The sequence below is a fragment of the Akebia trifoliata genome, chromosome 11 (assembly GCF_017979445.1).
Source record: "Akebia trifoliata isolate Shusen 1 chromosome 11, ASM1797944v1, whole genome shotgun sequence".
Classification (NCBI taxonomy): domain Eukaryota; kingdom Viridiplantae; phylum Streptophyta; class Magnoliopsida; order Ranunculales; family Lardizabalaceae; genus Akebia; species Akebia trifoliata.
This window is the reverse complement of record NC_141385.1, coordinates 11,438,330-11,466,023: the sequence shown is the minus strand read 5'-3', so window position 1 is coordinate 11,466,023 and position 27,694 is coordinate 11,438,330. Positions and strand designations below refer to the sequence as shown.

The window sequence follows — 27,694 nt, the reverse complement described above, 5'->3', positions numbered from 1 at the left end:
AGGGTTTTGAAGATTTCATGATTAAGAAGGATATTTTTGTAATTTTAAAGTTAATAGACGTGATTATAGGATCATGTGATTACAATTTTCTTGATTTTTGATCAAAATGACTCTAATTATATTTAGGTTAAATATAAAAGTGGGGGCTTGTATGACCATTCAAATTTTTGTGTGGAATCACTTCTACTTCGCTTTCTCACATTATACTAGTAAAGATTCTACACAATTGAATTATGAACATGTTGGTGGTAAAATGACACGGTAAAATGTACGTGGTTGACATGGCAAGTGCACAAAATCGTAGATCTTTTTTCCTTGTGTATCTTGAAGAAAAAGATCTATGGAACTGTGCACTTGCCACGTCAACCGCATTTTAATGCTCAGTTTATCATGATTCTTTGGAATAAGTTTTTGTTTGGGATTCACTTTAGATGTCACTTTTAGTTGTTTACCAATTAAAAGTATTTTTATGTGTCCAAAGCATGATTGGTGGTTCAATCCATTTTTTATTTTATTATTTTATTATTTTTTGGGGTGGGGGGGATGGCACAATATTTAGTGAGTTTTAGAATGAAAAAGTCCTCAAATTTGAATTAGGTACCTTGAGATGTAATGATATTCATAAGGTTTCCTAAAAAAAATCTCTTTAAATTGAGGTATTTAGACCTCTTAAAGATATGTTTGATTGCACATGGAAAATCAATTTTCATGGAAAATAATATTTTTCATGTGTTTAATTGTATTTTTTTTTACGAAAATTCATTTTTTACCCCAATCAAAATGTCCACTAAAATATGGAATTCAACTAAAATTTTCAACTCCAAAATATTTTATTCTTCTTTCCACCACACTCAACCTCACTGTCATCGTCGTTATCACCATCGTCGCTGTCGTCGTTACCATTATCAACCACTTTTCTCTCTCTCTTCTTCTTTCTCTTCCTCCCTCACCTCCGCCTCTATTGTCACCTCCACCATTACCACCACGTCTTCCCATCTTTTTCATTACTATCTTTTTCCTCACTTATCTCCATCGACACTACCACCACGTCCTCCCCCCTCTCTCCTCCCTCTTACTCCTCATCTTCTTTTTCCTCCTCTTCCTCTTTCTCTTTTTCTACATCTTTTTTTTTTTTTTTTTTCTCTTATTTTGTCAAAGTAGCATCAAATAATGGATTTAACTTTTTCATTCTTTCTATTTTTTCATAGATTTTGATTTTTCATGCAATCAAACATAGCACCCAACTAATCTTTGAGCACATGAAGTTCCTTACTCCCACACCTATTTTGAAAATTTTAAAATAAATCTCCAAAATTAGTCCTTAAAGGTGATTTAAACTCAAGATCTCCCCTTCCCGAGGCGTAGTCTTAGCCATTTCACCAACTCTTTAGGATTAGAAATTGTGTTTCTTCCTTCCGTATTAGTCGTTGGTTCAACACTTTTTTGAGAATCGCTAGGAAATATCTTTTCATCTTAGACATTAGTTGGATGCAGATGGGCCCACTACAAATAATAATAACTTCTAATTAGCACACAAACTTTTACTTAAAACACACCAATTTATACGTCAACAACAATTTAATTTCATTAGGATTGGTGTGTTGTAAGTAAAAATTGGCGTGCCAATATAATCTATAAAAAAAATACTATCATCTTGTGAACCACGTTTCCTAATCAACAGTTATTCTACGATAAAAATGATTTTGTAGATTTACTTTGTTAAATATCCAAAATACCCTTAATATTATTTTTATTTCCATCAGTCTAATGGAAATTGTGGAAAAAAAAACTGGCCCTTCTCTCGTCTTCCCTCTTTCACCTCTCCTCGACACAGCAAACATTTACTCTAAAACCCCTCCATTTGTCTCGGATCAAGAAAACAAGATTGACAGAGAAAAAGAGAAATAAAGATTAAACGCTAACCCTAGTTTTTGTTGATGAAAATCTTTGCAACTTGATTTAGTATCTTTCGTTCAATCTAGGGTTTCCATGTTCTTCGAGGTTTTGATGTCTTGTAAATGGAGACAACCTCTTATTTCTCTGGAGATTACTCCTCTCTATCTTTTTACGTAGCTTGGATCACCACTGCATTCTGTTGTTTCTTTGCTTTTTGGATCTTTCGATCGTCATCATTGTTGACTGTTTTTGGGAAATCGAAATCGAAGAATAATAAATCTTGTGTGTGTTGTTGTTTGTGTGGAGCTTACGCGAACGGTTGTGCAGGAGAGAAGCACGAGGGGATGCCTGTTCTCGTCGAGAAACAAACAGGGGCTTCGATGATGGAGCAGTTGGTGCCAGAGATAATGACCCACGCTTTGAGTTACTTGGACTATCCGAGCCTCTGTCGTCTTTCTATGACGAATTCTTGGATGCGGAAGGCTGCGAATGACGATAATGCATGGAAAGTGCTGTATCGCAAGGTAAATTTTGATACTTTTGTTTATTGGATTTGTGCTGATTTTATGGTTTATATGTGTTTTGTGGAATTCTTGGTTAAATTTTGTGTGATGGAACGGTAGCTATATTTTGTGAATTAATTTGTGGATCTTTGGACATTAGTGTGCCATTTGAAAATTTTGACACCAAAGTTTTGAAATTTTTTACATGTTTGTTTCAGAAAAATAAAGAACGAGAGAATTTGTTCCTACATTTTAGATTATACAGAGTCGCAGACTATATGTGGTTTGAAATTCTTGGACTCACTTCAAAATGGATATAAATTACAGAGAGAATTAAAGAAATCGAGAGAGAACTAAAAAAAACCCTATTTCTCTTTTCTGCATCACGTAACTCTTAAAGTATGACATCTATTCTCTTCACTCTAACTCAGAAATCAATTTCTTTAATTCTTTTTTAATCTTTTGTTTTTTCTTGATTTTCTTTTCATTCCTTGTTCTTGAATTCTTGAAATCCCTTTTTTGAATTCTTGAAAACCTTTTGAGCAACCTTTAACCTTTTCCTCAATCCTTAATCCTTTCCTATTATCGTAACCTTTAATCCTTTCTTTTACATTATTGAAAATATTGTAATTTATAAAAGTTTGCTTTTTTGCATTTCAATAGCCAATTGGGATTTTGAAACCCCCCCCCTTTTTTTTCCAAATCCTTACCCAAATTCCCTACCCCCCCTATTTTCCCCTTCTTCCCTCATCGCCCTACATCAATAATAGGTTCTGATGTTGAGTATCATGACATATTTGGAAAATTATAACTGAGAGTTAATTCCTATATAAAGCATAATGAAAGTTGAGAACTTTTAATTCCATCAGGTGACTCGAACCATGTTAACCGAGTCTTCTTTTTTGAATAGGTGTAAAAATTGTATAGAAAAAGGAGAGAAATTACAGAGTGCCTAATGACCCCAACGTCTACCGATGAACAAAATATCTTTTGTTAGTGGCATGGTCAGTAGGTGCCACAGATGGTATCCGAGGTCGAATTGATCCCCAGAGCCTGGAATGAAGTAAAGAGAAAATGATAAAAAAGTGAGGTACAACTAGAATCGCCTACCAATGATCAAATCCCATCTAAATTCCTCATCATATGGCAAGCAAGAGCAATCTCATAAGATACGACCTCTAGATGAGATGGTGGCAATATACCAAATTTTACTGAATTCCTGAAGAGATTGGGTAAGATCCAATCCACACTAAATTGATTGAAGGAGACCTAAATTCCTTGGTACTTCTAATGCCTAATTCAAATTTTTTTTTTTTTCTCTCTTCTTTCTTTCTAGTGCACCATGTGATCATTCCATAAGTACCTAATATGCTTCTCCATCATTTTTACCATAGGCATTGCATCTAAGATATGGACTTAGAATAAATCTCAAGACTTTCTCGGTCTCTTAATTAAGACCAATTTTCTAGATAATTATCTAGCTTTTGACCTGGCTAACTTGTGAACTCATTTGTTCACGGGGTCCCAAACCACTTTTAATTTAGCTTTCTTTGATCCTTAAGGGAGTCTGTTATATGTGGATGGTAGCATATGTGCTAGACTTTGGATGATGTTGATAGCCCATACTGCAAATATCTTACTCTTTTGAAGATTAGTGGTTAAATTGGAAACTGCTTCAAAACAGCAAATAATAACTATTTTGGGTCCTCATTGGCAAATTGATGAATTGACAAGAAACAATGCGCCAGTTGCAAATTTTAAACGTGGAATCCTTAAACTTGGGTTACCCTTTTGCCAGTGAAAAACTCCCTATAAAGCTTACTCCCAAAGCTCTCGAAACCGTTTTACTTAGGCCTTCCTCCACCATAGCCAATAAGAAAGGGGAGAGAGAATTTTCTTACCTAAACCTTCTAACTTTTGAAATATCTTACTAGGGACCCATTACCCATTAACACTTTGAAAGAAGGTGATTGTGAATCCATCTGGGTTGGGACTTTTTCGCTCAATAATTCCTCTACCGCTATGAGAACTTCCTCCTCAATTGTTTTATCCAACCATAACATTTTCCTCTGAAATAATATGAAACATAAGGTTATCCCAAATTGATCTACCAAGAAATGGTTTTGAATATTTTTTTTGATACGTTTTTAAACTTTTATCAATTATCAATGAAGAAATAAAGGAGATAGCAAAAACCTACATTCTATTTAAGAAGAAAAAAATAATAAGCAATAGGGGAAGACAACATAGATAACCACTCACTCCTTAAATGTACCTTCCCAATTTAAACCTATCTAAGGCTTTGCACCAATCAAAGATAATTCCCAAAATTGAGATGATAACCTTGCTAACAGAATGCACCTCCCCGCTTGAAAACCTTACTATCATGCTCCTTCCCTAAGCCCCAACAAAGGGAAAAAGGGACCAAATGACCATAAGATCCTTTGCTACCAAGAAAAATCAAACATTTCCGATCTGAAAAGAGTTAAAACTGACCTTTGAAAAACCCAAAACACGTGGAATAGAGACATGAAAGGGAACCAAATGAATGGTTCCGAATATAGCTTGGTATAGTAATCAACAAGGTGGAGGGTTTGCGGGGAGTGAAAAATGTCTTTGACCATATGTGAAAGTTCGGAAGAGGTTCTATTTTTCTTTTTACTCATTTGATGTGAAAGGTGTAGCTGTTTACTTAAAAAACAAAGTTGTAGCTGCTACTATAAAAGCTATGTAAATAGAGATTATCTGTATAGAGGGATCTATATTTTTGAATCCTTACCACTCTTATTGAGGGATCTCTCTTCTTGAAAACTTTCCACTTGTCATTTATGGTCTCATTAAAAGTTCTCTTTTATTCATTTTTTTTTTTTTTGGTATGTAATAGGTACAGTTTAGGACCTTTTTTTAAAGAACAAATTTAGCATCTGTTGTCATCTCAAGAGGATGGTTGTAGAGTGCTTGTAGGCATACATGACTTAATCAAGAAGGACCTATGGTGCATAGATTATCTGTTGGATAAATTTATTTCATAAGCATTTAATTACTATGCCCCTCGATACCATGTGGAGGTTGGTAAGAAAGTTTGTGAATCAATATTCCAGATAGGTTCATGTTGGAGATAAACTATTCTTGGGATATCAACACTTTTTTTTTTCTTTTTTTGGGATTTCACTTGGCTGCATCACGCAACTCTTAAAGTATGACATCTATTCTCTGCACTCTAATTTAGAATAACAATGATTGGAAAAATTCCTATTTTACTAGCATTTCATTGCTTGTCAAATATTTCAAACATCTTTCATGGTTGAACCAGCAGTGTGATCTGTCACGCTACAGAATTGTGTTTAAATGCTTATTACCTGCCGTAAAGGGTAGTTGAAGACTGGAAAAAAGTAATCTGGTTTTGTGCTACACCATGATTTGTAATTTGACATATACAAGGTATACTGTTTCGGTTTCTCATAACCATGATCATCATAATGCCTTATCCCAACTAGTCAGCATGTTTCAGTGCCTTATTTAAAAATTTATTTCTCTGAGGAGTTCGTGTTTGCAAAATAGCACGGCATAACATGCAATGATATTTCTTTTGTTTTTTTACATTCCAGATGGTAGTCATTTGAAATTTATTTAATTAGCCTTTGGGTGTACATAAAATTTAGCGTTTATTTTTTATCATTTTTTTTTCTAGGACTTCACTGTGGAACAAGAGAGTGTCACCCCAATTAATGGGTGGAAGGCATATTATGCTGCTACAAGAGCTGTTGTGAATGTCAATGCAGAGTTCTATAACATCATCAGAGAGAAGTCATTTCCAGCAATGAGTCATTTTTGGCTTCGGGCAGACTATGTGAAGTGTGTTCATGCCTCTGGAGAGCTTTTTACAGGGTATGGTGCTTCTAAGTTCTACTACTTTCTTTCTTTTGAAAATCAAAACTCTGGATATCATAGCTTATTACTGCGTCACTTTTCATCAGGTTTTACTGCTATAACCTTCTAACATAAACTACAAGTTTATCATTTAGTTTAGCTTGATGCTAGAAAGGTTGTATGATGCTTGTTGTCTTTTAGAACTGTTTCTCTTTAGTGCTACTGAAAACTTAATATGCACTGCTTAGAGAAATACTTTGGTAGGGCGATCGGTCAAAGGGAATACTTATTGAGTCGTGTTTACATGGGATTCCATCATAAGGCAATAGGGTGTTCTCCTTTGGCAGGTCTCCTCAAATTTTTTTTTTTTTTTTGCCATAGGCTTTAAACTTCGCATCATCCATTTTGGTAGTTTTAGAGGTTCTTATTGATTGTCGCTGAAATAACATAGGCTTTAGATTTGAAAACATTTATTTTTGGAACTTCTGGGTCTCAAGAAACATTTATTGCGGTATGGCTTGTCGAATTTGGAGTTTCATCTACATGTTATTTGGTGTCTCGGCTTGCCTTCCTAAGTCGGTGTGCTGCCTCTTTTAGATGTGCATCCCTTGATTCTTCTTTCAAACTGGCAAAGAAAACTCTTTGGTCGTTCATTCCTATCGCGGTTTGTTGGGGTATTTGGAAGGAGAGGAACTGCCATGTGTTTGAGGAGAAAGAGCTTGAGATCCAAGTTTTTATTGTGTCAATTTTGGGTTTTCTGGTTTTTTTGTTTTTTGTTTTTTTTTGTTTTTGGTCTAAAGCTTTTAAAGAATTTAATGTAGTCTTCTTCGAAGACTTCATGAGGAGATGGGAGTGGGTATGTGGTTTAGATTCTCTGTAACTGGTTTTTAAGTTTCTGTTTGTACTCTTGTTGGTCGTCTTGACCACTCTTTTTTTTAATATACAATTAGCATTTACTTATCAAAAAACAAAAAAAAAAACAAAAAAGAGAAACCATTAAAAGAGCCAGTTGAAGGATCGGAACACTGTTGGCCCAACTCCAAATTTATGCTGGGTTTTTTCATGCTTGTTTTCTTTCTGCTAGACTAGAATTTGAGTAATAATGCTAAGTGATATCAGATCTTGCATCATTCAATTTTTTTTTTTTTTTTAATGTTTATATTATATTAACTATTATAGTGATTACAATGTATTATTACATAAGGTGATTTGATCCTCATGCCATGTCCCTTTGTACACTCCAAAATTGAGAGTAGCTTGTGTGCCAAATGAATTTATGAATTATTGTGCCTAGAATTTGTGCAAGATTCTAATGTTCACAAAGCAGCAGCATTGATTCTGTTACAGTGATGTATATAATGTCACACTGGGTACAGGGAAGTTAACAGTAATAAATTCCAAGGACCTGGTTTGGGAGAAAGATTGCCTGTTGGAATATGCATTTTGAGAAAAGATTTCAGTTTATCAAAGAATGAAGCTTATGTATGTGGGGGATAGATTGGACGTTGTCGAGGTTATAGAGACATTTCCAAGGTAATCTATTCTTTCCTAACATGAGTGTCATTGTTGTCTGAATGAAACCGATGAGCGGTAAGACATAATCCTCAGAGGGCAACTTACACTGTATGTTTGATCATTGTGTTTCTTGAAACATGCAAATTTCAATAATTTGAGATGATAAACCATATAAACAATCAAGTATTTGTCAAATTGAAGGTAGTTATGGTGGAAGCAAGGAGGATAGTTGGTGAGGAGATGAGGTTAAGGTGGCATGGCATCCTGGATAGTTGGTAAGAATTCCTTCTATTGACTTAGTGGTATAGCTCTTACCTTAGTTCAGTTTGGAAGTTGGGAGTCATTTGATGGTAATGGATGTCAAGTGCCTGGTTTCTAGGTTTAGTTCGTGAGTTAAGTGGCGTGGAAAGCTGTGACAGTGTTTTGGACCAGGAACAAAATGTGGACTTTGTCATTCGGATTAGTTCATATATTTTTCTATGATTGATCCTCATTTTTGATTGACCAAAGCTCATCAGGAAACTGGTGAAGTTGCAGCAAAGTAAACCCAGAAGAAGTACAAAACAATGCAAGATGATCGGAAGCTCCACTGGTTTCACCTGTGACTTATGTGTGGTGATGATCTCTTGAAAGTTTGCTTTAATGCATTCAATGGACTGAAACAATCTTCTGGTTATGCAGGGAGGGGGTTACTTGGATCTTTCTGATGTTTAGACTTTCAGCAATTCAAAGCCTTTTCTCCATCACAAAGATTTCCAAAAAGGGGACTGATATGGCTTTGTGTATCCTGCAAATGTTACTTGAGGAGCTCTGTTATGGTCCCCTTAGAATGCCTCCATCACAAAGATCTTCCCTCATCAATCCATTGATTGTTTAGCATCCACCAAGTGCAAGAATATCCCTTTTATATTGGTTTCTCTTCAACTTTTTCCACCTTAATTGACAAACTGAAATTGTGTGTCATTCACTATCTTAGCAACGAGAGCAGCAGCTGGATGACAATTCTTTTGAAAAGTACAGCTATTTTGCTGGTCCAAATGTGAGGTAGAACTTGGCATGAAAACAGCCTCTTTACTTCATTAGCCAATTGCCCGTGCCTTCAAAAATTAGCCATAATCCAATTAGTTTTTGTGCTTCAAATGCTTGCTACAGCATAACACAATCTCCTTAAAATGTTGCCATAGATGTGTTTACTCCACTTCCTATTATGTGAAGCACTATATCTTTGGCCTGTTCTCAGGATTTTAGGAGTTTCCTCCATGATTATCAAGAACAGTTATGAGGTATTTTCTTTTCTGAAAAGTGTTTATTGAAGCCAACTGACTCGTAAGGATTGATTTTTAGAGACCTTGGCCCACACTTGTCTGGGTGATAGCTGCTGAGTCTCTTTTATTGAGTATATTTCTTTTTTTTCCAACTTATTGGAGTTGTCTTTTTTTACGAGTCCTAGATTGTTGCCCCTTTCAGTAGTGCAAGCCCCAAATATTTCACTAAGAGGGTTCCTTCTTGATACCCCAATATGTTTAATATATTTTGCTGAATGATCCACTACGGAGAAGACCTTATTTTGTTCATATTAGCTTGAAGGATTGCAGCTGTGATACACTTCTCTCGTCCTACTTGGGATTACCTCTAGGGGGGCCCCTTATAGTAGTAAGAGAATTTGGGATGAAGTTGTTGAGAGGTTGGAAAAGAGATTGAGCTTGTGGAAGGCTAGATATCTTTCAAAAGGAGGAAACGTAACGTTGATCAAAAGTACTTTGTCTAGTATCCCAATTTACTTTCTTTCTCTTTTCTCCTTGCCAAAGTCAGTGGAAGTTCGCCTTGAAAGACTAGTGAAGAATATCTGGTGGAACGTCAAGCATGGGTGTAGGAAGTATCTTGTGAACTGGAAATTAGTGTGCACTCCCAAGAGAAATAGTGGTTTGAGAATTAGAGACTCGAGGTTAACAAATAAAACTCTCTTAGGTAAGTGGCTTTGGAGGTTTGAGGACGAGAGAGGGGTAGCTTGTGGAGGAGAGTAGTTCGGGCTAAGTATGGGGAGAAGAAATTTGGTTGGTTTAGCGGCGAGGCTACGGGTACTTATGGCTGTAATGTGTGGAAGGGGATCTTAAAGGGCGTTGATCTTTTCGAGAGATGGATGAGATATAGAGTGGGGTCGAGGGAGAAGGTTAGATTTTGGGAGGACACTTGATGTGGTGACTCGTCTTTGTCAACTCAATACCCTTCTTTGTACGCTGGTTCTATGAAAAGAAACTGCTAAGTTAAGGATTGTCTGGCTAGAAACGAAAGCACTCCGTCTTGGGATCTGGGTTTTTGGAGGAGTTTCATTGATTGGGAGATAACGAAGGTTACATCTCTTCTTGTTCTCCTGAATTCTTATCATTTTGGGCAGAACGACTAGGACAAGAGGGAATGGTTCAAGGCTAAGGACAAGTGATTTTCGGTTCGCTCTTTTTTCAAGTGTTTGCTCCCTCATTTTGAAGTTTCTTTCTTGGCTTCCGTCATTTGGTTTAGTCTTGTTCCGTCCAAGGTATCATTTTTTGTGTGGCTTGGTTTTTTAGGAAGAATCCTTACTTTGGATAATTTAATATCTAGGGGTTGGAGATACTCCAAACTTCTATTATTTGTGTACGAGTAATGGCAAATCGGTGAATCATATCTTAATTCATTGTCCTTTTTCCTGAAATATTTGGATGTCCTTGTTTTTCCGTATTCTTTCTTTTCTCTTTTGGAAGGGTGGAACTACAATATCTTCTCTCTCAGAAGAAGAAACTTATGGACGATCCTTCCTTTTGCCATGGCTTGGGGTCTTTGGAAGGAAAGGAACAGCAGGGATTTCCAGAGAAAGGAAAGTTTGTCCCGCACTATGTTCTTGGAGATTTTGGGCCTCCTATACTTTTGGTCCAAAGCTTAGCAACCATTTTGAGTGCAGTACCTTTTAGGACTTTGTTTTCAGATGGGATTCTCTTTGTAACTCTTAGCTCTGCTTGTTGTGCTTTTGTCTTTGTTTGTTTCCCTCTCTTGTATGGGGGACTATCTGAGCCTCCTTTCTTGTTCCTCTTTTTAATGATATTTTATACTTATAAAAAAAGGGTCTGTGTGACCCCATCTTGCCTTCATGAAAAGGTCCAACTAGAGAGGTGTCTTCTAACACTTCTGCAAACTACCAATATAGGACATAAGCTTGTGTGATCCAACAGGCTAACTACTAGTTTAGTTAGATAATAGATAGGGAATTTAGTTTTGATTTTTACGTGTTTGGAGCACAAACACAATGGAAATGGTTATGTTTTGATTTTTACGTGGTTTCTTTTCTACAGGTATGATGCAGTTATGCAGAGCTGGCAAGTCTTATTTAGTTGGGGGCAAGAGGTTGCATTTCAGGTTCGTGATGTGCGAGCTCGGGTGCTGACCGACATGGCTTGGGTGACCATGAAAACCTATGTTGACATGGAGACTGGACCATTCAATGTAACCAATGTCTACGAGCTCCATAATGGGCAGTGGTACATGGTTCATCATCACAGATCTGTGATGCTCATTGATGTAGAGCTCGAGCACCAAAATGTGTTTGGGTAGAAGAAATTATAAAAAAAAGGAGAAGTCGACAAGATAAAGCAAATACATCATCATTCGTTGTTGTCCGGAAGTAGGTCATGCCCAGAAATTTCACCTTATTTTCATCTCAACTTTGGTCTTTAGTACAGAAATCGTTTTCTTTTTATCTTCTTGGGTTTTACCTCCAACCTGGGTTTTGTTCATCATCTGTCTCTTACCTTTAATTGCCATCTAAGTGATGTATAGATGTCTATTTTGATGCAGCAGTTCTTCTGTCTTTTTTTTTAGTTTTGGGTTTATGGTTGAATCTGTTTGAAGCTTGATCATCACATAATTCAGATGAAACAAGAGGATGAAGACCTTCAGAGCCCAGTTAAGGATGTACAATGAGAGTCTATGAATGTTGTTGCATGTACTCTAATAAGTTAAGAGCATGGATTTGGGTCAGAATATTATGGGCCGGGCTGCCCGTTGGTTCAGCCCATCTTATGATTGTGGGGGTGGGTGGGTGCAGAAGGCTTTTTTCAATTCTGCATTGGTCGTTTAAGCCCAAAACTTGCGAACACAAGGACCCTAAAACCAGTCTGGATGAGTGGCCTCAGTTCTATATCTTTTATGCTAATTTGAATGGTTCAAATTGTCCTAATAAATGTAGACAGAAAAAAACTAAAAAAAAAAATCTATTCATCAGATGGCTAGAATCATATGATTGTCTAAAACAAACTTATCTGCGGTACATGATTCGTGGTCTAACTTAATTTGAAAAAAAAATTCAAAAAATGTTTGATTTTTCTTGGACTGATCTAAGAATTTGAAAATGGATGGCCACTAAATTTCTGAATTTAAAATTTAAATTTAATGGTGAAAAAAATATAAATTTTTTTAATCCAACCATTAGATTTCTTATTTTGATAGATTATAATTTTTTTAATATTATTAAATACCCCAATAATATTTTTTTCATAAATATTCTTAAAAAAGGATTTTCTTCTTGTTATTCAAAAGTATTTTGAAGTATATGAGAAAAAGTATTTCCAAAGATACCATAAAGCAATGATGATATTATTATTTTTTGGCTAAATTTGTATTACCATCTGGAAATGGGCAATATTATGGTGAATCCCCACCCCCCTCAAAATGCAAGATGTGGTCTGTCCTTTAGACTTTCGTTGACCGAGTCAAGTTCTCCGTTAACAGAGATTGTTAAAGGTCCAAAATACGCACAATTATTCATCTTCTTCATCACTATTCTTTATTGTTGAGACGAATGGGTAAAGTAAGAAGAAATAGATATGCTCCTTTATGTAAATCCTCATACAAAACGCTCAAGCTATTGGTTATAAGTAAGAAGAAACAAAAATTAGTTAAACCCCCTTTTGTAAATATATTTGTTAGTGTTATCCCCTATTGTCATGGCAGAATATATATGCTCTCTTTCTATCATTTTATCAAATAAAATGAAGCTCATGATCTTGAAAAAAGTCGAAATAACTCATTTGAGCCTTCTCACCTTCATCCATTATATCAAAAGTTGTATCTTAAAGAAAATCAAATGAAAATATGATTCGTTAATGGTAAATCTTCTTCTTAAATGATAGAGTTTTCAAACAAAGATGGAAAACCCTCTTTTCAGTTTCAAACTCACCTAATCTTTGGATTATTCATGGTCAAATGATGGAGAACCCTCGTTCATCTTCATCCTCTTGAAGAAGATGAATTTAGGGTTTTGGGTTCAATCCAACAGCAAAGATAATTTCATTTTTTTTAAAAGGGGAAGTATAATAAATGACGTTTTAGTAAAATCACAACAACAAAAGTGTTTTTGATTTAAAAAAATAAATAAATGACGTTTTAAAATAAACATTGTTAAGGGATATTATGGGTCAACAAAAGTCTAGGGCAGACCTAATCTTGCATTTCACAGGGGTAACCATAATTTCACCTATTTTGCAAGGGGTCTTACTAATGTACCCGTAATTTTTAATGAAAATAAAATAATAATTTTTTTAAAGAATATTTGTGTACACTTAAACCGGTGATGAGATGATTTGACTCGTCCGAGTGAAGTCGGTTCGTTTGAGTCAACTAGGACTCGGGTGAACCTTTCTGTCAAAAATTTTCTAGCCGTAGAACTAAAATACAGTTGAGTCAACTAGGACTCGGGTGAACCTATCTGTCAAAAATTTTCTAGCCGTAGAACTATACAGTTGGATTTTATCCAATTTTTCTCAGAGAGAGAGAGATTTCAATGGCAACCCTTGTCCCAATTCAATACCCTACACAGTCTCTCCACTTTCAACGTCTCCATTGCAGCAGCAGAAGATGGTCAAAAGTCCCATCAACAACCTTCATCGCAAGAGCACCAATTATTATTATTAAAGCTAACAAACCGATCCCTCTCTGCTCTCCTCTTTCGGCTTCTTTACTTGAAGAAGACTCCCCTCCTTCTCCTTCATTAGATGAATCCTCCATTGAAGACGCGGTACAACTTCCTCTAAGGTTTATTCCATCTGGTTTTCTTCCCTTTTTTATTTCCTATTTCGATCAACTATTTCTTTATTTTGGTGGGTCTTGTTAGTTATGTTAGCTCAATTTATTCTAACCAATTTCAGCATAATTTACTTTTTTAAATATTGGGTAGTCTGAGAATTACATTTCATTACTGGATAGCCAAAATTCACTTAAATTCAATGGATTCGGCACAAAAATGGAGTGTTTGGGATTTTTTGTGAAAGATTGAAGTGCCACCCATGATTTCATTTGATAACCAAGTGGATTATTCTTTCTCAATTACGAATATAAAAATGTCTTTTTTTTTTTTTTTTGCTTTCTAAAGGAGGAGATACATTTTTTTTTTGGGTATGTTTATTGTTCTCTTGTTGTCTATTGGATTGATTATGAGTATTACTTGGCTGTATTTGAATTTGAACAGATTTATATCAAAAGGACAACATATTTGTATCAATAGAAAAAAAAAACTGGGGAAGAGAGAGAGTTGAGGCCAATCATAGCTCATTATTTCTTCCACAGAACTCGAATTGACAAGCCATCAATTGCGTTGGACTTGTCTTGAAGTGATCTCCATAGAAACGACTTCAGTTGATACTGGTCTGTTAGGCATGTGGATTCCATCACTGGGGGAGAGATTCTTGACATTTTTTTTTAATTTATAAAACAATGCATTATTTTCTTGGGAGTTAAATGGACAATTCTTGAAGTAGTTACTGTTTTGACTTTGGATAAAAATATTTGATTTCAGTTGTTTGATATTGAAAGGAATATTTTGATTCTAGTTTCTCGTTGTCATCAAGTCTATGTCTTATCCCAAATATTTGTGTCCATAACATGAATCTTATTTTTCCACTCAATTCTATCTTGAATTGTTTCTGGTAGTTAGGGGGCACATTTCCATTCTTTTCTTACTATCTCCATCCATGTTATTTTTCAACCCTTCGTTCACCTTTTTTGAGCTTTCAACTTGCATCACAGCACTCCTCATTGGTAATGGTACCATTAGTTGACTTTCCTTTATCTAATTACCTATTTTATGTATTTTTTAAGTTGCCTTGATTGTACCCATTTATGATTTTATCTTTCTTTGTCTTCCTCTCATGCATCTCAACATCCTCATCCCTACTAATCATATTCTATGAACATGTTTTTTCTCTACTGTCCAACATTTAACTCCATAAAGTATGGACAATCAAAGTTCTCTATTTTTTTTTCCCATTAGTTTGATTTTGCTAAAGAGATTCTTTTGAGTAGATTTAATTTATTTTTCAATAACTTTGATTTACTTTGTGGGCTACTCATAACTCATCAACATCATTTATTTCGTTGTATGCTTGTAAATTGATGGGACTTGTGTGAATGGGAAGGATTTAATTTTGATATAATACATTTTTTTAATACTTTGGAAGATAACTTTCTTTTTTTCCCTTTTGTAATGGACAAGTGATAAGACTAAGAATGTAAATTTCTATTCATTATAAAAAGGATTTGTTTATAGTGGGTGTAAGGCTTGTGGGAGAGAGAAGCTGGAGAACGGTTGTAATGGTGAAGGGAGGATTCAAGGTGGGATAGCAACAGTTCCTGGCTTTGGTTGGTGGCCTATAAAAGCCTTCAGGCCCTGCCCAGGGTTTGTGGAATCTGGTGGAAGATACAGGCGGCGTGGGCAAAGCATGGATGAGGTTGCTTGGGGAAGAGGGGAGAGGGAAGTATCAATGGTTAGCACTGATGAGGTTCAATCAAGGTAGAACTTTATAATGCATTTTTTTTCCTTATCTTTTCTTTAAGTTGAAATAATATTTTCAGTTATCCAGTTTGATATTGTATCGATTGTTTTAGTGGAAATGATCGAAGTGCTCTTGAATGTTGAGTGCTGTTAGTTTTCAACAAATGAGTTTTGTGTAGGTGTATCCTTTCCACAATACACCAAGAACATGTACAAAATTTACAAAAAAGCTTCAATAAGAATTGGGCAAGACTTATAAAAAGAACTCCAACAAACATAATTAGTTTCAGGGGATCTGATGGTGAGAAATTTTTGTATAAGATTAGTAAGTGGGAGATTTCTTGATCTCCATTATGGTGTTTATGTAGATGAGGAAAGCTTAGTACTGAAAGACCATAAAAACAGATCATACTGTATGTAAAAGAAGTTTCTTTTGACGAATGAATTGGTGTTTATGTAGATGAGGAAAGCTTAGTACTGAAAGACCATAAAAACAGATCATACTGTATGTAAAAGAAGTTTCTTTTGACGAATGAATTTGATTGAGTTGAAAAGATTTTTTTCCGTCAGACTTCTACTCAAATAAAGTTTTGCATTTGATGTTGGAGTTGGCTTTAACATTTACATGGGTATGTCCCTGCTGCCAATTATTTATGGCATGTAACACATTTAGTGATTTAGAGATGTCTCTTATATCTTTGGGACCACCTAAATTCAAGTGTTCTAATTTGACTCTTGAATTTTTGAATTTGAAAATTCTGTTTGGTTCATAATTTCAGTTCTATTTTCTTTCTTAGTTCCAATGGCCACAATCCAAGGTCTAAGGTTGTGATACATATATATATTTTTGCGTGTAATACTATTAGTAGTCTAATCTAGTTGCATATAATTTACTCGGTCCCCAGATAAGCCTGTATTTTATTTAAAGTCTTAAGTAACGTGGTTTTTGACTCCAAGACGCAAACCCCCATGCCCCAAATAAGAACTGGTGCTTAAGGATTACAATTCCTCGCCTAGCTGACACAGAAAACAAGACATCTTGCATTGCTAACCTATCTTTTTTGTCGGCACAAATATTTCCAGACTTCAACAGAAGCCCTTGTAGCAGAAGAAGAGTCTTCTCTCCAAGAAAGGGACTAACTTGACTTCAACAACAAATGCTTTATTCATTACTTAGAGATTGTTAATTATAGTACTTATTGAGCACTTTATTCATTTTCGTTGACTTCACTGTTCTTCATTCTTTTATAAACTTTTGTACTTCTAAATTTCCCTCGTCCGACATCATTATTCCCTATCACGTCCTTTACTAAAAACTCTCCAAATTGACTTTTGTTCTCATGAGTTCACGAAACACAATTGTAGATGATTACTCTGTTTGAAAATGTTTCATTTGTTATTCTACAATATTATATCTACCCAATTATGAACACCAAATATTCCCACTTTTATGTTATTCCAATCAAACCCATCGTAAAGATAAGAATTAAAGAGAAGAAAAGTGTTCATGGTCCAATTGAACACTTTTCGTTTTTTATTATTCTCAAAGGAGAAGATTATTCTGTATGCCAAACATATGCGGATCTAATCACAATATGAATCCTTAAGAACAAGACATCTTCCTCGAATCAGAAGATTCTTGTCGAATTTGAATTTGTTTCATTTGGAATCTGAGTTCTTTACTTCTACTTTATATTGAATTAAAATTAATCACTTTAATTCATGCAGCAAGAAAAGTCAAAGCTCAAGCCCCAGGAGATTCAAACGGTAAAATTACAGCAAGGAAATCGTCTATCAGCATATTAATCCAGTGAACGCTGAACTCATTGTTTGGTTGGAGAGTGCGAAATGTTGCAACCATGTGAACGTGGGTAATTATTATAAATAGGGAAAAAAAGAAAAAAACCCACAAGCATTCTTCGGTCACTCTTAATTTCTCAAGAAGTATGTGCAGATGGGTATGTTTGTATTTTATGATCTGTAATGGGACTTGAAATTGGAGACTATTTACAGAGTTCCTTATATTTGTTACCATCACTTAAAGAGCCATTGAAGAAGGTAATATAAATTATATATGAAAGGTCTCATTTGTTTACGAGTGATTCTGCGCTTCGATATCTATATATTTTCTTAAAACAGAATTAAATGGAGGAACAGGATTCACTCAGTCAACCCCAAATAATTCATTGTTTCGTGGGATTTTGAACACTTGAACTACCTCTCCAGAGGAGCTTATCAAGGCTCGACTTGCCATTAGGCCAACCCCTTGGGGTTAAAGGGCTCACCACCGCCTTACATATACTTAAAGACTGTATATTTGATATAGAATTATATTTCTATTTTGTTAAGAAATAGCGCATAAACTAAACCTAATTCTAACCTCATTCCATGGCCAATTTTTGGGTTGATTCCACCAAGTTTTTGAGTTGCCTCGACAACTTGGTTCAGACAAGTTTCCTTAAGAGTTAGATAAAATTCCAGAAAACTGAGTAGACTCATCCAAGTTCGAGTCAACTCAAGAATTTTTAAGAGACTTCCTATTGCCACACCAAGTGTTACTAACGCCACACCAACTGTGTGCAAATTTTTTTGGTGATTTGTATAAGAATTGGTGTGGCAATAGTAGCTCTCTTTATAAAACATAAAAATATACTATAGCTCCGATGCTCATCGGCCATCGCTAATCTGGATCATAGTTTCAAAACTTATTTGAGACCAATACCCATCGTCCAAGTCGTCTCGGTATTAAGCATGGATGAGACGAACAGACAAGTCAATTTTTAAGATGAGATTTAAAAACCCAAATTCATTTATCTCATCTTTTAACGAGACATCTCAAATGTATCGGAAACTCGTTTGAGACGATTCGATATCTGGCATGGACGAATGAGACACAAAATCGAGTTTTAAAACCATAATATGGATTGTGTCAAGCTTAGAATGTAGAGAGATCCATCCCTCATTCTTGGTGGGCCCCACCGAATTGGTGATACAAGTGATTGATCATTCCAACAGATGACGCAAGTCCACCAATTTTGCGGTATCCAGCTTAGTACGTGGCATCGAGGATGATAAACCTTAGCTCTATTATATAATCTACCAAGAGCGCGGGAAAGTTAGCCAGTTCAAACTAGTGCGCACGTTAGTGCAGCAAATGATTTTGAAGGGCGCATAATAGCTTCCTTCGTTGCTCTCTGTTCTTCAATTTTGATCAGAATTCAGAAATGGAAGAAGAAACTAAGCAAAAACTCGAAGAAACAGTGATTGAGATCTTGAAGAACGCAGATATGACCGCCATGACCGAGTTCAAGGTCCGAAACATGGCTGCAGAGAATCTTGGACTTGATCTCTCAATCTCAGATAGCAAACAATTTGTCAGAAACGTCGTTGAATCGTTCCTTCTCTCAATGGAATGAAGCTCAGATCACACCACCACCATTACCAGCTGAAGAAACCAGAGAAGCCGTAGAAGCGGAGGCGACGAAGAAGAGTACCACTGAAAGAAAATTCGATGATGATGGCCATCTCCTCATTTGCAGGGTGAGTGAAGTCAGCTAGTTTTCTGAAGGATCACGATGAAACCCTAGAAAAGTTAAAAAAAAAGTATGTTTTGAAGTGTGGGAGATTTGAAGCTGACATGAATACTACTAGTACTAGGTCGTAAACCCTAGTTTTTTTTTTTTTTTTTTTCAATTTTTGATGCATTTGATATTTTGTTACAGTTATCGAACAAGAGAAAAGTGACGATTCAAGATTTTAGAGGGAAGACGTTGGTTTCGCTAAGAGAATATTACGAAAAAGATGGAAAGCAGATTCCTTCATATAAAGGTATAATTCTTTTCTGTTTTTTTATTTTGTTAGTTGGTGTTCTTGGCTATTCTGATTGAATGTGTAGTGTGTGATGGATTGTTTTAGCTATGTTTGCTTCTTAATTACTAAAACTCATTAAAAATTAGATTATTTGGCACCAAGCTTACGGATCTATAATCTCTTAAGGGAGAGGATTGCTCTATAATTCATTCAAACATCCAACATTTTTAGAACTTGAGAGTTTTAGAAACAGTCTTCTTATATAATCTGTTGAATTTAGAATTCACCATGGCATCCTCTAATGAGCGGGTTGTGGTCCTCTGTTGTTGTTTTACAAGGATTCAAATGATATAGAGGTCATGGTTTCTCTCTTAATATTGTAATAGTGGAAAACATGCAAACTTAAAGAATTGGTTTCCTTTAATAGAGAATTGATGTTATTTAGGATAGGATAATGGTGGTACACGAAACCAAAACCAGAGGTAAGCATAGGCATTTTTGAGTGGTTTAAGAGAATGTGGCAATTGTGTTTTAATAGATCTTGAGTGTTATTATAATTTATCTAATAATTAATAAAATTAATTATCTAATTAGACTGAGAGGACGTGGGATGAGAGAGCTACTGTTGAGACAGGAAAAACAAGCACAACAATCGATCTGAACTGAGTTGTCATCCATTGGCGAAAGACATATTGTTGATTTACGTACCCACCACAGCCAGGATCCTTTATGGCCTCTAAAGTAGAAATGGATTGATGTGATCAGCTCTCGAATCTTGATGGGTTACTTAGGATCATTCAAATGACATCATAGAATCAATCCTATTCCTATCTTTTTCGTTCCTCTACTCCTTCCTGTAAATAATAATTCTCCTACATGCCTTCCACACAAGATCTTCTCTTTTCTTTTTATCCAGCAACTCTCCAACTAGAGTTCTTTGTTCAAGGCACACGATCCTATTTTGTATGCTTATGGAGAAATCATGGCAGATCTGATCTAGTAGGCCTCTGGCTTCAACAAACTCAAAGCCGAGAGGGATACGACAATGATAGAAGACTTCACAGACAGGTGATGACCACTTATAGCATGGTAGAAAGTTTTTGACAATATTAATCATTCAATCAATGTGATCAAGGGTTGATATTAAGTGCAACTAATCTTGCATTCCTCGTTTAAATAGGTTTCCCTTTTTAAAACCTTTTCAAGTGTTGTAGGTATCCAACAATTAAGAGATTAATTATCTAATATCTTTTAAGACTTCTTGACTAGAAAATGGGTTGATGGTACCGGTTCTAGTGGGGCTAATTAGGTTCATTCAATTGGTATCATATGATCAATTTTTTCATAGAGACGATGAGGTAGGTGGGAAACTTGGTAAATAGTTTCAAAAGGAAAACAGATTGGATGCCTTTTTATTGAAGCTACCCTTGTTGAAATATCAAATAACAAACTTGGTTGGGGATCTTATCATTTAAAATCTGCAGTTTAGTTTGTTTCTCAGGTAAGAGGTATTATGTATTCCTTGTTGTTTTATATAAAGGGAGTTCTGATATGGTTTCGAAATTTAATAGAAAATCATGGGATCTTCGCAAGAGGTCTAACTCTTACGGTCTGTATGTTTGTGTGGGAAAATTGGCAGGAAAATTCAATTTGCAGGTGTATGCTTGCTTGCGCATTTTCATGGGAAAATATTCTACGATTCAACCCTCTTAGGGAAAATGATTTTCTCGTTAGGGTGGAAAATCCTAATTTTATTCTCTCACGATTAACCTCACTCCCCAAAACTCAAAATCAACTCTTTTTGACATTTTCCACACTGGCAAACATTTTTTTTTTCTGAGGAAACCCATTTTCTTATGATCACTTCCCTGTTAAATTGATTTTTCAGATCAAATGTTTCTTCTGCAGTCATACACATCCTTAATTTATTTCCTATGCAGTTAGATTTTTTGGGTGGTAGCATAGCAATCGAATTCATGTTTAGCTTTCATTCCTTGTTCCAATTAGTTAATTAGATGGATTTTAATAGACATTAAGTTTAGGTTCTCTCTTTTTCATTAAATTATGCTCATGTACCTATAGATTATGTTCTGTGTTATCTCTTGAGATTGAATCATTTGGTTTGGATCACTTTCTTAACGGGGATTTCTGCAATAAGCCCTGGTTGTTTCATTCCCGATTATGGGATTATAGCTCTTCTTTACATCCAGTCAGTTAACACTTGATATTTGGTCTGCACATTTACTTTTTTCAGCTAGAAAATTTAATCAGTTCATGTGACTTTCTTATGATGTGATTCTTAAAGTTGCACAACATGGTGCTCATCAGGGAGGGCAGGGGTCTTTTTATCAGTAGGCTCCATCTGAGAGGCTTCCTAGGCCCCAAAATTAGCACAATTGGATGATTATAACCATCTGATAAAATCTCTTTCACCTTGACCATCAATTATCTGGAAAAATGGTCTTTCTTCGGATTGTAGGATCATCCGATTAGCTTGATTTTCTGTTTATGGCCCATTGATTGTTGTCAGGTCACTGTTCCATCTCCTCCAGATTCTATGCAATAGGTTTTAATTTAGGCAAGCCAAATCTTTGCCCCTCCATTAATTTGTGGCCTGACAATGTGTTACGATCCTTTGGTTAATACTTAAACTTTCCACTCCATTAACGCCTAGGTATTTTTGGAGCATTGGTTTGGGTCTTAACATTTGGTATTAGAGCCAACTTCATGTCTAGGGTTTGAGTCATGGGGAAGCGATTACTTTCCATTCCATACACATCTAGGTATTTTTCGAGCATTGGTTTGGGTATTAACATTTGCTATCAGAGCCAACCCCACGTACAGTGTTTGAGTCATGGGGAGGTGATTATGGAAAAAAAAGTGGGGGCTCCTCTATAGTATGAGATATGGAAGGGATGCACCATACTAGGCCACTGCAATTAGTCTGGGAAGGGGCAGCTTATGGAAAAGAAAAATGGGTACCTGGTACTTGGAAAGAAGGCCAAGGGGCTGGGTGGGGTGGGGACTCGTCATAAAGTGGGCCAACAAGGGCATCGTCCTTAAAGCATGGGGGTATGCTATGATCCTTAAGTTAAGACTTAGACTTTCCACTCCATTAATGCCTAGGTATTTTTGGAGCATTGCTTTGGGTCTTAACACGATGCCCATCGTTGATATTATTTTTTATTTTTTTGAGAATGACAGTGGATCCTAGTGTTAGTTGTCTCCTTTTCTCACATTCCCCTTGTTGTTGTGCATTTATATACTGTTTTTAAATTAAATCTTTGCTTCTCTTGTGTATCCTCAGGTATAAGCTTGACAATTGAACAATGGTCAGCCTTTAGGAATGCTGTCCCTGCAATAGAGGAAGCTATCAAGAAGATGGAGTCAAGGTTGAAGTGAGGTAGTATGTTGAATTTGAAACCTGTGAAGAATGATTCCTTTATTAAAAACCTATGACCAAATCCCAAAAATGTTGTTCTAACAAAGCCAAATGGTATAGATTAGGGTTACATCCATAAGGGCTAGCGTTTTGGGTTTTTGTTGTAAATGTCTACTATGTAGAACTGTTGTATTTGTAGATATAGCATGTCTGAGAGGATTCTTCTCATTCAAAACGAATTTGGGGTCTTGTTTTGCATTTTGGGGAAACTTCAAAGGTGTGTTTGGCTGCAGGAGTTATTCTATGTCCAGTGAGTGTGGATCATCTGATACAAACTTACAACAAAGACGCGTTTAGAATCTTTCTTATCAATGCTAACCCAAAATGTTACTGTATATGAAGATCTTGCTTTGGATTACTCTTTTCTTTAGTAGCATTCTGGTTGGGGTCTGCCTAATCCCATCTTACTCCAAAACAAAAGAAACAACGGCATGAAATTGTCATCAATGGCCTACCAAACTCGTTGATATATGTTAATTTTGCCATTATTATATATGCATTCTAGGCATTTTGAAAAATACCTTTTTGTTATTTTTTTAATATTATGTAGGACAACTACACGAGGAAACTGGAATTTTTAGACAGAGTTGACTCAGTCAAATCTGATCAACTCAATCTGGTTTGGGATGACCCAGATGGGTCAATACTCAATCCAATTTTGATTTTAGTCATATGTCTTTAGGTTATTTCAGTTTTAAGTTATTTAGAAGTTGTTAGGTTAGTTTTTATTTCAAATTTATGAAATTTCAATTTTATATAGTTTCTAACTTTTTAGTCTCTAATTTGGTTTGAAGTTTCTATTTGTTTGTCTAAATTCATTATTATTCTTTAATTAGAAGTATTTTTAAGTGTCAAAATTGAGTTCTAATAGAATTAGAAGGTTAGTAATATGTTATATATAGATTAGAAAATTACTTTTAAGTGTCTTAGAATATTTTTAAGTTGTTATGTTGAAATTATCTATATAAGGAGTTTATAAGATAAAATTCAAGAAATCAATTAGACTTGAAAACATAACAATTAATTTATATTTTCCTCTATTAAAAATTTCTAGCTCTTTACTTTATTTTCTTCTAAGCTATTGTTTGTTTACTTGTTGAATCTATTGATTCACACATTTTCATAACGTCATTTTTACTAGACATTTGATGGATCTTTTCAAAATTTATAAATTATAATGACAATATTGACATTCTGATTAAATGTTACAACTTAAATCTTGAAAATTATGAGTTTATCGTTCTTTGTGTTAATGATTCCTTTTATATAAATTGTCAAAACATATTGAAAGTTACATCTAAAATCTTTGAATTATAAGTACGTCATTTTTCATTTATTATTCACTATCACAAATCATCTAAAGAAATGGTAATCATGATTCATGAAGTGCTTGAAAAATTCAGATATATTAAAAGGGATGAGAAACTAATATTTTATAGTTAAAATTTTTGAGTTCTTCTAAATTGATTGTTGTTGACACTTTGCTGATGTGAAAGTGTCTTAGAACTTGTTATGTGCCTTTAGATGAGTTGTTGGGTTCCACGTGTCCATGTCACATTGCTTTAAATAAAGATGTTAGGTGTAGTTAGAGAAATCTATGGTGGTTGTTGAGTCTACATGGGTGTAGGTTGTTTAACCTTATTCGGCATAGTTGTTATTCTAGTTTATTGCTATTTTGTAGGAAGTAATTTTTTAACATTACTAAAGATTTTCTTATTTCTTTGTGATTTTAACGTTGTAAAGAGTCATATATGTAAGTCGAGAATAGAATAAAATAATCAAAAATTTGTTGTTCTCTCTATAACTCTAGAGGAACGTTTTCTCTCGAAGCAAATTAATTTTTACTCTCTAATTTTCTTACTTTCTTTAAGTCAACTTAATCACTTAATTTCTTTTGTTTTTTTTCAATTCAATCAAACTAGGCCGACAAAGCAAAAGTTGATAAGACAAGAGATGAGGTAAACCATTCGACCATGTTGCACACAACAGAATCTAAGATTTTTTTATTTTTTTATTTTATGACTAATGATAAATCAACATGGAAAAACACACGTGGTATGTACACCATTGACATGGGAAGGGGTTTGTGTGTTTTTTTTTTTCCTTCTTGTTCACGAAGGAAAATATCTATAATTTTGTGCCCTTGTCATGTCAGTTATACGAAGACAGTTGATGTTTTTCCGAGATGCAAGAGAAAAATTTATGATTATGCATGCATGGCCACGTCAGCATATTGTCGGGCGCAATCAGCTCTGCGTTTTCCTAAAATTGTGGGAACATTTGCACTTGCAATATCGATAGAAGCATTAGTTGAAGATATCCAGTGTGGCAGGGCCTACAGATCTAACGGTACACCACGTTTACATGTAAAATATTCAATGTGACACAACATAACTACACAAAAAATGCCTACACAGACCTTGTAACTTCAATATGAATAAAATTTATGTGCAATGATTTTCGGATGCCCCCCTCTGACAGACGCTCTCCTACGCCTTCATCACAGAATCGTAATTCATTTACATTTGGATATGCATAATCATGAATATTTTTTTCTTATGCATCTCGAGGCAAATGAGTATGATTCTGTGATGAGGGCGTGTATGAAGGGGTGAGTCATTTTATCACCACTCAATTTATATACATGCCTTCGCTCGTGGCATCTGATTAAATATCTCCCTTGACCTAGCTTTTGTATATAGATTAACATGAAATGATTAAAATGCCCTTGTCTTGAATCTTAACAAAAAAACTCCTTAATTTTCTCCGATACATGATTTAAAATCTTTATTTCATTCCGATGTTTCAAATTTCTCAAATATTAAAACGATATTGAAACATGTTTGAGACAATACCAAAACATTTCGCTATATCTAAACATTCATATTGAATCTTTCAAAGAGTACATACGTCAAGGGGTATGTCATTAGTTTGAAAATACAAAGATTTCTCAAATATTTCAGGCCTTTTTTAAATTCCTCATATACTTAAAAGACTGTATATTTGATATAGAATCATGTTTCTATTTTGTTAAGAAATAGCGCATACACTTAGGGGTGTCAATGGATATCCGAAATCCGAATTCGAATTCGAAAAATCGGATATTATTCGAAATTTTCGGATATCGGATTCAGATTCAGATGTCATTTTAACATTCGAATGAGTTTCAGATACGAATTTGGATATTGCGATATCCAATTTGATAATATCCGCTCTGATAATAATATATATATTATGTATTTATGTTTTACAACAAAACTTTTATATATGTATATATATGGTATTATGTATTCGTGTCATACAACCAAATTTTTATTTTTAAAATTTTATCTTCTCTCAACCACCTTCAAGATACAACGTGAAGAACCAGACAACCAAACAACATAACCAGACACATAACGGTGGGTTTCGATCGAACTCCATAATTACCATCTTCTTTGACCGACGAGCATCAGGTATATATTCTCTCTCTCTCTCTCTCTCTATCTCTCTCTCTTTTTCTCTCTCTCCGATTTGAACCAATTGGAGTGATTTTTCGAAGAAAATATGTGGGTTTCAACTGTGCGAACTCCGACACTTCTTTTCCGGCTGGTGAGTATCTAGATACATATTCTCTCTCTCTTTCTCTCTCCGATCTGGACCAGTCGAAGTGATTTTTCAGATGAAATCTGTGAGTTTTGACTGTGCGAACTCTGACAGATTGAGGATGATGGTATTTTGTAGGATTTGTTATCGTATATCCGATATATTTTTCGGATTCAAATTCGAATGTTTGTTAGGGATATCCGATCAGATTCGAATTTGAATTCAAATAGTATTATTTTTTTCGGATTCGAATTCGAATATAGCACTATCCGATCGGATACCTATCCGTTGACAGCCCTTCATACACTAAACCTAATTCTAACCTCAGTCCAAGGAAAATTTTTGGGTTGATTCCACCAAGTTTTTGAGTTGCCTCGACAACTTGGTTCAAACAAGTTTCCTTAAGAGTTAATTTAAATTCCAGAAAACTAAGTTGACTCATATAAGTTTGAGTCAACTTAAGAATTTTTAAAGAGACTTCCTATTGCCACACCATTTTTACTACCGTCACACCAATTGTGTGCAATTTTTTGATGATTTGTATAGGAATTGGTATGGCAATAGTAGCTTTCTTTATAAAACATAATAATATATTATAGCTCTAATGCTCATCGGTCATCGCTAATCTGGATCATGGTTTCAAAACTCGTTCGAGATCGAGACGAATCACCCAAGTCGTCTCGGTATCAAGCATGAATAAGACGAACAGACAAATCAATTTTTCGGACGAGATTTAAAAACCCATATTCATTTTTCTCATTTTTGAACGAGATGTCTCAAACGTATCGAAAACTCGTCCGAGACAATTTGGTATCTGGCATGGATGCTGCATTTGGAAAAGCTGTGTGAAGACTAAATTCATGTTGAATACGTTTTTTTTTTTTTTTTGGAACTTCAATGTTTGGCAGGTTAACAACGTTTTTTAGTTGTCGATTTGTTCAGAAAAATCAGTCAAATCCCTTGACTACCAACACTTCAACGACCCTCCACAAAATCACACGGTTCAACAAGCCTCCGCAAAAATAGAGTAGCAAAGTTGGCGCCATCTCTCCCTTTCTCATCTTATAAAGGAAGCAAAAAACTGGACATCTACTCAAGAACCTCTCTTTCCATCTTCATTTATGCAACTTTGTCAGGTAAGCAACCATCATCTCCAACCTTTGCTCCTCTTTTTTTTTTTTTAAATTTCTTTTTCATCTTCTACAACACTTCAGCTACCAATAATCTAATCGTCGGAAACTGCAATGAGAAATTCTGAAATTAGATTCATAATTCGAG

General features: G+C 35.1%; 2 protein-coding genes and 1 pseudogene across 7 annotated transcripts; all 3 read left to right on the top strand.

Annotated features, from left to right (window-relative positions):
* The first annotated feature begins 1,767 nt into the window (after nt 1-1,767).
* Nucleotides 1,768-11,832, top strand: LOC147390924 (Nuclear transport factor 2 (NTF2) family protein). Of its 5 annotated transcripts, none has more exons than XM_086458730.1 (4): nt 1,768-2,420; nt 6,091-6,287; nt 7,646-7,802; nt 11,108-11,245. In XM_086458730.1, the coding sequence occupies exons 1-3, from the start codon at nt 2,019-2,021 to the stop codon at nt 7,764-7,766; spliced, it is 720 nt and encodes a 239-aa protein (XP_086314856.1). In that variant the 5' UTR covers nt 1,768-2,018; the 3' UTR covers nt 7,767-7,802; nt 11,108-11,245. The 5 variants fall into 5 exon arrangements, 3 of the variants coding, with proteins under 3 accessions (XP_086314856.1, XP_086314855.1, XP_086314854.1); XM_086458729.1 differs by lacking the exon at nt 11,108-11,245 and adding an exon at nt 7,986-8,065; XR_015182888.1 differs by having other exon boundaries at nt 1,769-2,420; nt 7,617-7,802.
* A 1,716-nt stretch (nt 11,833-13,548) lies between these two features.
* Nucleotides 13,549-17,613, top strand: LOC147390923 (uncharacterized). Its single transcript, XM_086459645.1, has 3 exons — nt 13,549-13,844; nt 15,355-15,597; nt 17,308-17,613. The coding sequence occupies exons 1-3, from the start codon at nt 13,594-13,596 to the stop codon at nt 17,348-17,350; spliced, it is 537 nt and encodes a 178-aa protein (XP_086315771.1). The 5' UTR covers nt 13,549-13,593; the 3' UTR covers nt 17,351-17,613.
* A 205-nt stretch (nt 17,614-17,818) lies between these two features.
* Nucleotides 17,819-23,503, top strand: LOC147390922 (RNA polymerase II transcriptional coactivator KELP-like; annotated as a pseudogene). The gene is made up of 3 exons (XR_015183133.1): nt 17,819-19,119; nt 19,302-19,407; nt 22,697-23,503. The product of XR_015183133.1 is annotated as an RNA polymerase II transcriptional coactivator KELP-like (transcript).
* The last annotated feature ends 4,191 nt before the right edge of the window (nt 23,504-27,694 follow it).